Here is a 10,748-nt window from a genome sequence, read left to right on the forward strand (position 1 = left end):
AAACGGTTAGTATTAATGTTTGCAGATTGGCCCCCATTCACTTCCATTGTAAGTGCCTTATTGTAAGTCCTTTTTGTTTTTCTAGGTAAACACAATAGTTTTTTTTATGATAATCAACATTATGCCGCAATGGCTGTTGGTTAAGCTTAACTTTGAACATTCCTTGATGTGTGACTAAAAGGTGCAATCAGTAAAAGAATTGATTTGCAATTTTGCAACATATTTATAAAGTCATGAGCACTCATGTGATGAGGACGCTAGTTATATCAGTAACCTTATAAAAGCTGTATTATTCTTCATGGGACAGGGGAGCCCTCATGGGGGCTGCCATTTTTAATCACATGACCAGCTGAATACTACTAGCTTAATCTCAGTTACTGTCCTGTAATTCGACACTCACTCTTGGATTAAATGAATCATGGCTGACTGAATATTGAACTTCTACAATGGCATCTGAAACTGAATTTTTTTTATTTTAAATTATGCTGAACTGTTGCACTGTGGGGGGTCACTGTTGCTACTCTTCTGTCCCCTTTGACCTTTTAGACTCTTAGATAGACTATACATTATCCCTCTCTAATGTAATTATCCTTTGAGACTTTAGGCTAGGTTTATGCTTTCGACCCTACAGATAATTTACCCATATTGAGGGCTTTGCATAAGTCGACTGTCTGCTGATTTTCAGAAATACATTAATCGGTTCCATAGAGTTATCAACCTAAACACGGAAGCTGATGTCACAGAGTAAATGCTCAAATGATTGTAGTCTTCCATGATAAAAGATCATCGCTCCACGAAATAGAGGATTAACTGTTTTTATCTGGGATTATAGAAGTGGCCCCTACTCGATTTCCTAATGGGTGCAGGTTTTTAATTTGAAGCTTAAGACCTTCTAAAAGCACTCTATTCATCCTCAGAGAGCTTAATTTCAGTGTGGGGAAAAGCTGGATAGCAAGTTTGCACACATTGGTGTTTTAATGAGAGATAGACCACAGTATGAATCTACTATTTGTTTAGAAGGCGCATGGGCTGATGTTTGGATTTTAATTTTAGAAGTATCCAAATGAAGATTGTAGAAGTGGAGATAACAACAGGGGTAAACAACATGGACAAGGTATTTCACACTTCTTTACACTTTTCTAATTGTTTATTGTCAGTTTAGTGGTTTAATACAAATCATTATTGACAATGTACAGAATTTTAAAGGGATAGTTCACCCCTTTTTTATTCTTTCATTCTTTCTACACTGAAGGAGATGTTAAGCAGATTGTTCACCCCAGTCACTATTCACTTTCATTGCATCTTTTTTATTTTTTTATTTTATTTTTATTTTTCATAAAATGAAAATAAATGGTCATATGGGTTTGGAACATCATGAGGGTGATTTTCATTTTTGGGTGAACTTTCCCTTTAATGCATCTACTGTGTGTTAATTCATGTTCAAATAATTTGAATGCAATGTGTTTGTCCTTAAAGGAAGTTTCAGTGGAACAGGAGCATTTGCTGTCCATTGTTAGTAATGCTCAGAGAGGAAGAATGGATGAACAGCGCTGCTCCTTTGGTCCGAGAACATCACAAGTTCATGTCTACAGCCAAGGTCAGAAATCTGTCCATTACATGATACTACGTCTTCCTTAGTTAATTACAGTGCATTGCTTTTTGGCAGTAATTAATGCATAATTTCTGCATATACTAATACATATTTAACATTACAAATTGTTCAGTATTATGTTAACATTAGTTAATGCATTATGAACTAACATGTATTAACAACAAACAATAGTATATTTATAAATTAATATTAATGGAATGTTCCGGGTTCAATACAAGATAAGCGCAATGGACAGCATTTGTGGCGTAATACTGATTACCACAAAAATTTATTTTGACTCGTTTCTCCTCGTCTTTGTATTAATCCAGCAATATATCTTTGACCAATGTTAGCATGTAGAACCTTATTGTAAAGTGTTGCCAATTGTGCTTTAGTATTAAGCCATTTGCATTTCCATCTCTTTTTACTAACTCAGATCCTGATGAGTTATTCCAGCTCCTGGTCAATAGTAAGAGTCGACGATTAGATGACCAACGAGTGACTCTAACTTCATTACCAGGGATGGAGGCATTCACCATCAAAGATCAAAAAGAGGGAAATACATTGAAGGCAAACTTTGATCAGATTTGTAACATGGTCAGCAGAGCTCACGTAAGTCTTCAATTGAACTGTCTAGAACATATACAGTAAATAGAATACATTACATGATATTGTGGGGAAGGTTTGAAAATATGTTGCAGTCCTCTTTCTCTGTCTTCTAGAGTTTCAGAAGAGGCACCCCTCCAAAAAGCACCCTGTCCCCTGGGTCACTGGGCTCTACCAGAAGGGCAAGTTTCAATTCGGCGAGTACCACCGATTCGGATGCATTTAACACGCTCCCACCTAGATCAGCGTCTTTCAACCCAATCTCAGACAAGGACAAAATGCAGTATGAAGTTTCACAAGTAAGCATTAATGTCATACAGTGGCCCCCCAAAAAGTATTTGGACACTAAAGAAATCTTTGGAGTTCTTTAAAATAGATATCAAAAAGTGCCATCAGCAAACAAATGACGCTAGACCTTTTTTCAGAACTAACTTTACTTTATTAGCCATTTTTACAAATACTTCTGGTGTCAAGATGATTATAAGTGGATGTATGAAGTCATTCACACAAGTGTATCAGCAGAGGAACCACAGGTGTAATTCATCACATCAATGTCCAATAATATGGACAACCAGAAAGTGTCTAAATACTTTCATGCCTGTTATTCTTGTTCTTAATCCATAAGGTCGAGCAGGACCAGCTTTTGAATTTAGTTAGTCAAGTTCAGCGTGGACGTATGGACGAACAACGCTGCTCGATTAACCCCTTATCACCTTCTCCCAGACATATGGATAATAACCAATCAGGTTAGTCTTAACACATTCTATAATTCATCATACATTTAAAAGGTAAACCCTCAATTCAGTTTCATTTACTAGTACATGTTTCTACACACCTTCCAAATAGATCAAGATGCTGAGCAGTTTTTTAAACTTATTACGAACACCCAAAATCGACGGTTAGATGACCAGCGAGCGACAATTAACTTGTCAGGGACACAAAGATCTTCTCATGTTTCTGTTCAGGACCAGGATCAACTCTTCAATATGGTCTCCAGATTGCAGGTGTGTATTGCGATGATGTGTGGCCTTTATCATTTAAAGGTGTTATATCGTGCATATTTCCTTTTTTATTAAATTTTTTTAAGTGCACTTAATGTTAGTCAAGGTTTTTGTTTGTATGTCAATTTTCCACCCTCTCTCTGAACCCATCTTTGCTGCGTTGTATCTTTGAAACTTAATGAAATGCACTTTTTGCTTGTGAAATGAGCTTACATACAGGCTGCAGGTTTGCTGTCGGGTCCAATATAGTTTGCGCAGTCCCATCATTCAATAACATCCTCTTTCATTGGAACAGATTCACAAAACAAGCCACTTTGAAATGTGCCGCTACACTGTAAGTACAAACTGATCAGGGACCTTCTAAAGCCTCATGTTTCTAACATTGGGATTCAGAAGGGTATGCAGAGCGGCAGGTGCTACACAAAGCTGCAGTTTTTGCTAGTATTGTTAGTTCTTTTGGTGTTTAGAAATAAAAGTATCTATACTAATTCTTCCTTATTTTTTCACCATGTTTGGATGGGTCTTTTTTTGGTTTTTGGATGAAGTTTTGAATTCTGGAAGAGTACTCTTTACATTGAACACTATTATTTGTTTTCTCTAACAGTCTCATTAGAATTCGTAAGAATAGTACAAGATGGCGAATTCCTAAGAAATCACTTAATTACTTATTTGTGAACTCATACACCAACCAATTACATACGCTTCTCTCTTCTCCTTCAAATCCCCTATTTTTCTCTTTCTTCCATCATACACAAGACATATCTATCAAATACAATCATGCTCACAGGTTCACATTTATGCTGTCAAGTTTAGGTATAGAGTAACCCTAACCCTTGTCTAACCCAAACCCTAACTAACCCTAACCCTAACAAATCCTATGACTAAGTTGTGAACTCATTCACCAACCAATTACATACGCTTCCTTTCAAAAACCCATTTTTTCTCTTTCTTCCATCGTACACAAGACTTATCTATCAATTACAATCATGATCACAGGTTAACATTTATGGTGTCAAGTTTAGGTATGGAGTTTGGGTTAGGGGTTAAAATTACAAAATAATTCATGAATGCACATTCTGAACCCGAAAGGGTTTAGGGTTGGGTAAGTTCTTACACTTCATTGTCAAGCTTACCTTTGCCTCAATACAAATTTAGATTAACAAGGAACAAACAAAACATCGGGATCTTAAGAGACATCTGGAAAGCGTATATGATTGGTTGATGTATAAGATGTAATTTTTTTAACAAACAAAGTCGTACAATTTCTTCCGGATTCGCCATCTCATAATATTCGTATATTCTCACGAGATTGGGTTTGATTTCTCCTTATATTACTACTTTTGAGAGACTTTTGTCAGACTATTGATGCACAGCTCTATCATGGGCAAGGATCCAAATATAGGTCAACAAAAAAAGGGTTTATTTTAAGGTCCTAATCAACATTTACTCATGCTCTCCTGTTTTCATAATTTATAATACCCAGAAATAGAAACCTAGACTCAGTATAATTAATTTAAAAGCACTCTGTGATCACGATGCACTCTTGTATTACTTTCTCTTTGGCAGGGCTCTCGGATTGATGATCAGCGCTGCTCTGCTCCCCATATCCAGCTGGGGTCTCCTGCCCCCCCGAGGAGGTCTCATTCTCGACCTGCATCCCTGAATAACCCTCCATCTGAATCATGGTCACCCAGTAAATCGGAGAGGATATCAGACACCTTCACTGCTGACTCACAGGTGGGGCATCAACTACACAAATACATCCTGACAAAGCGTCTAATGGAATGCATCTACTGTAACCTGGAAAATAATCACTAAATTATCACCAGTTTTTTATGATGATTTTAAACTTGAATACATACTACTTTCCATTCATGTCAGGGGCGGAATAGGGGCTTGAGGTACATACTAATTTGACAGTGAAATCGGAAACTGTAGGTTGACTTTTCTTTAGCTGAAATTGGTCTGTATTTACTGAAATGCAAAAACTGCCCCCAGTGTCCAAAGCGGTAAGTGTTGTTGGGCGTATGAGCATGTGTGAGCCCCATTTTCCAGGAGTAATGTCCACAGAGGGGCGCCAAAAGCGAGTTGTGATGCTAGTTGTTATCAGCTGTAGAGGAATGCATGTTTTATAAACTCTACCCCCAACCCAACCTAAACCTAACCATCACTGTAATAAAAGTGTAATGTTCCAGAGAAAAATGCAACCTCTCAAATCGCACTCATCATTGATTATGCGAACACGATTACATCCTTGTTTCGATGTGGGATCCCAAAATGGGTCTCCCATGCTGCTGATACAATGCGCTTCTGGTCGTGCCACAGGGGAAGATAAACATGCTGGAGCCAATGCAAAAATGTCTGATAGGTGGCTTATCAGTGAGTCGGCATAATGTGTCCAATCCAAGAGAACTGATCTCTCGGAAACAACATGCTGACTTCCCATGTGATTATTATTTTTTTATTTGTAACATTTGATATTTTGTTATATTTTGTTTTAGACCTATTTAGTTATCTAAAAGTGTTGGGCAGATTACTTCCAAATGGTAATCTGGTACTGAAAACAAATTACATGTCTAAAATTGTAATCAGTAACTTAATCTTTTAGATGACACATTTTAGGAAATCAAATCTGACTGCTTTTGGATTGCTTTTGGATTACTTATTGCATGTTTTGAGAAATCTAATCATACATTTTAAATTAATGCAGCACCAATAAACACTCCTTTCATTGGACATTCATAAACTAAATCAAACAGCATCTCACAATTTAAGTCAAGCAGTAAAACAAATGGACTTAAAGGGTCATTAAAAAATGTATACTGTGTTACCCAAAATGGAAAACAATGATGACACACATGTATTTTTTAAATATTTTTTTTTTTCTCTCAAAATATATGGCTTTGAAATCAATAATAACAGCATAAAAAATGTGAAGCCTGTATTATTATATGAATTGCTTATATTGATTATTAAGTGATCTGATTATAAGTTGATATGCAAAGTTCTATTCGTTACTTTTTTAAGGATATAGTCTGTAATCATCATGTAGCGTTCTTTTAAGATATGGTTGACAGCATAATTGTTCAGTTTGAAAATAGATATCAATTGATACGTTTTTGACCTAAATGGATGACATGCTGCATGGTTTTCTATGGTTAGCAAAAAACATGCTGTTATAAAGGTTAAAAAAAAAACAGCCCTTGAAATCAATTCCACGGGTCAATATTTACCCTTAATAAAAAATTACATATTCTCCCCCAATTCAGGCACAGAACAGTTCTGATCAGGATCAGTTATTTTCTCTTGTACATCATGTACAGCGAGGACGAATGGATGACCAGTGTTGTTCATTTGAACCCAGCAAAAAGACTTCCTCCACTCCAAACTTTGCAAACAATAAACCCACAGGTAAATGAGGTTTGATTACATGAGATTATTGATTGCATACATATCATCAAATACTGTATGACTGTAATCCAAATCTTTCACACTTTATTAACTTGTTGCATGCAGTTGACGACCCAGACACGTTTTTCAAGCTAGTGGCCGACTCTCAAAGCCGACGACTTGATGACCAGTGTGTGACACTCAGCTCTCTGCCAGGTTTCCAGTATCCCAGCATTGGGACTCAGGGGAAGAAAAATAAAACATCAGCCCCGCAAATTGTCCTGACCCCCGCATCCCCTGCAGTGCCCAAAAAAGCTTGTTCCATACCGGCTTCTCCCACCCTGACACTCTGTGACTCAGAACCACCTGTCAGGCCTCCCCCCAGATCAGCCTCATTCAGCCCAGTGTCGGATAAGGAGAGATTACTGTACGATGATGACATGCCCATGCAGGTGAGGGATTGGGAACTCATGTTCACCGTGCATCTATTTCTGCTTTTAGATGGACAGAGTTGATGTTAATCTGAAGTACATTCTTGTTTCACAGATAACATTTCAAATTTCCATGTCCTTTCCCCAACAGCAGGTAGGTGAATTGAAGCTTACTCTGCAAATATACTCTTAACACAACACTAAATGCAACTTAAGCTCTGTTGACTACGAAAATAATTTTGATCCGCCCCTCAATTTGTAAAAATAAAGAAAAAAACTCTTGAACAGTAATGCACTTAAAATTACATTTTATGGGACCAATGTATAAACATTTAAAATAGGAAACTTTCAAACTTGTCAGAAAGTATTATCAACATCACGCAGTGCTGGGTAGATTACATCTGAATTGTAAATCATACTGATTACAAATTACACGATTTAAATGGTAACAGTTACATAATTTTTTATACTATATAATCTGATTACTTTTGAATTACTTTTGCCATTGCTTTGTAGTTTACTTGTGAATTGGAATCAGGTACTGATTACAAATTACATGACATGAAATGCAATCAGTAATGTAATCTCATGGAATAGATTTTTATGGTAATCTAATCTGATTACTTTTGGATTAATTTGGGATTACTTTCAACCTTATTTTATTTTATGTCATGCATTTGAGTAGGATAATCATTTAACATAAAAGTACAAAGAGGAAGAAGTATTCCATTCTTTATTACTCACAAAATGTGCATTAAACATTACATGAATGAAATAAACATTCAATCTAATAACAATGACAGTGCATGGCCAAAGTTTATAATTCAAAACACTGAGACGTAGTTCATTTTTAGTGCATAAAACACTAGCAACATTACAAACGATAATGAGCATAAATCAACATAAATAATCATAAAATGAACAAAAAAAAGAGAATGATTAGGATGATCAAAAAATTATTAACAATTTACTGCCGCTGCATTGTTAATATGTAATCATGTAATCTATAAAAAGTAACTGTAGTATGTGTATTTTAAAATGTAATGTATTCCAATTACAAGTACTCGATTTTTGTCATCTGATTATGTAATCTAGATTACATGTTATCTGTTACTACCCAGCACTGTTCATTGCATATTTCAATGAAAATTACCTTTTAATGTGAAATGTACAGTATAAAGTACCAATTTGGACTCCTTAAATTAAACGTTAGTAAAACATATATACATTTATAAGCATATAAAAAACATCCAAGTGCTTTTTAAGATTACACCTCCTATGAGGTTTTCCTTTGTTTAGATGGTGACTGTTTCAATGAACACATAGCAATGTTGTAGCTACTCATAATGTAATTAACTGCACATTATTTAATAACTGCACATGATCATTATGTAATGAATTTCTCAAAACATAATAATTACATTATGTGAGATTGTATAATGTAATAAAGATTTTTTGCTAAATGTAATAGGTTATTACAAAATGAGAAATGTCTTACATTATGAACTCACCAAAAACATGTACATTACAAAATGTATACTTTTGTCATATTGTAATCATTTTCAAAACAAAACAATAGTGTCCTTTTAAGGCAAACAATTAAAATAAGAACATTGATATTCCTTTACAGTAGTACTTTTTGTTTTATTATTAGAAAACTAATAGACTTTTTAATTCAGTACATAAAGCCCAAAATGTGTTTCTTGGTCAAAGTGACTCAAAATGATGGAGCAGATCACAATCACAAAATTATTATATTTTTATGAAAATATTTGAAAAAATAAAACATATTAAGTTTTGTGCTCATAATGTTATGTTGAGTGAAAATTATTATTTTATAAACATTATGTTTCACTTAAACATTGTGTGCTGTTATTACATTATGTTATTACAATATGTACTGTTATTACATTATGTTATTACATTATGAGTTGCTACAGTAAGTTTATAATGCAATTCATTTCCCATGAAATAACCTATTATATTATGCATAAAGTGTTATTACATTATGAACATGTATTATATTTAACTTATTATGTTTTGTGCAGTTGTTACATTATGAGTTGCTACAAATGTCTTATGCTTTATTTAAAAATTTAAATAAACTGTTAAGGTGAAATTATTTTCATGTCCCTTTCAGAGACTTGGAACAGATAATCAGCCTTGTCAGTTCCCTGAAGTCTTCCTCACAATCGAACAAGCAGGAAAGGCTATTGCACTTCCTCTCTGCCTCAAACCTGGCAGACTGGCCTCTCTCAATGTGAACCCACCCAGAAAGCATCGCTCTAGATCTGCATCCCCTCACAGGTCTCCTGCCAGACAGGGACGCTCAAGACCCTCCTGTCCCAACTCAGGAGACACGACAAGTCAAATCAGCCCATATGAGGACTACTTCTCACTGATCCAGAAAGTCCACACCACTCAGCTGCAACAGAGCAATGGACGAGACAGAGGAGAGACAAGCAAGGAGGCTAGGAAGGGAAAAGGAAAGAGTGGGGGGAGGAAAGAGAAGAAAGACAGAGAAAAAAGAAAGAAATAGAAAAAAAAGAGACATGGTCAATTCATATGTCCATTCACACTGGTTACAGACCAGGTATGGATGAACATTAGTGTTAAAAGTCAAGCTAAACATTTCAGTTTAGAAATCTCAAATATCCCTGAAGTGAATTTCCAAAAATGGTTTCAAATGAGCAATTCAACACAAGCAATGTTTACATTGGAAAATAAGCACTTGGAAAACATATTCTCATGTTACTCGCTTTTTGTTCACAGCTCAGGGTTTGTGTAAAATGAATGACAAGAATGTATATTGTGTGTCAATGTATTATGCAAAGATAAAAAGGAAATATAGGATGAGCAAGTAGGCCTGTGCTGTCTTTGTTGTGTTTTGACAATCTTCTGTGAATTATAAATAAATAAAATAAGAATAAATAAATAAGAAAATGTAGGATGCTTTATGCCTGTTTAGAGCCCGAAGCCATTTGTTTTGAGAATAATGGCTGGCTGATGAAGTTATTGGCTGGCTAGCCGGCTCAGCCAAAACCTAAATGGCTGCTGCAGCCGCCAAACTTTTCATAGCTGCAAATGGCTGAAGCTGCCACTTCATGTCTACAGATGTCTATGTTAAGTGGTGGACAGTAACGAAGTAAATGTAATTCGTTACTGTACTTAAGTAGCTTTTTTGTGTATCTGTACTTTACTGAAGTATTTAAATTTGGGGAGACTTTTACTTTAACTCCACTACATTTCAAAGTCAAATATCTTTTTACTCTACTACATTTTCAAAATCAGTCGTTCCTTTTTATTTATGAGTGGATAAAAATGTAACTGGTCAAACGAGCCACCAATCACAGTACAGCGCGCGCGCGCTTTGTTTTGAACTTGCCTTGGCGGCATCTGCTAAGCGCGAACCAGGGTGCGTTTCCCAAAAGCATCGTTAGCCAACTATGGTAGCAAGTTCCGTCGTTATCATCATAGTTCAACGAGTCGGTGTTTCCGAAACCATCGTTCCAACGAACATTCGCAAACAGCATCGCAGAGTTGTGTGGTTGGAGCGACAGCTCTCGACCTGAGGTTAGAAGCAGAGTTTCTTGTTATTATAACATGTGGGCTTAATAAATTATTATCTTGAGCCAAATAAGCAAGATGACATTCAGTACAATCAGTATCATTTATTTAGAAGACATACAAATGTCCTTTATGTCTTTTAGTTTGTCAATAGATTTAAAG

General features: G+C 35.6%; 1 protein-coding gene across 1 annotated transcript; it reads left to right on the top strand.

Annotated features, from left to right (window-relative positions):
- Positions 1–978: 978 nt before the first annotated feature.
- LOC127647526 (uncharacterized) lies at positions 979–9,713 on the top strand. The gene is made up of 9 exons (XM_052131802.1): positions 979–1,114; positions 1,477–1,597; positions 2,028–2,203; positions 2,314–2,496; positions 4,765–4,935; positions 6,522–6,609; positions 6,715–7,040; positions 7,135–7,173; positions 9,160–9,713. The coding sequence occupies exons 1-9, from the start codon at positions 1,064–1,066 to the stop codon at positions 9,556–9,558; spliced, it is 1,554 nt and encodes a 517-aa protein (XP_051987762.1). The 5' UTR covers positions 979–1,063; the 3' UTR covers positions 9,559–9,713.
- The last annotated feature ends 1,035 nt before the right edge of the window (positions 9,714–10,748 follow it).

The sequence above is a fragment of the Xyrauchen texanus genome, chromosome 8 (genome assembly GCF_025860055.1).
Source record: "Xyrauchen texanus isolate HMW12.3.18 chromosome 8, RBS_HiC_50CHRs, whole genome shotgun sequence".
Lineage (NCBI taxonomy): Eukaryota > Metazoa > Chordata > Actinopteri > Cypriniformes > Catostomidae > Xyrauchen > Xyrauchen texanus.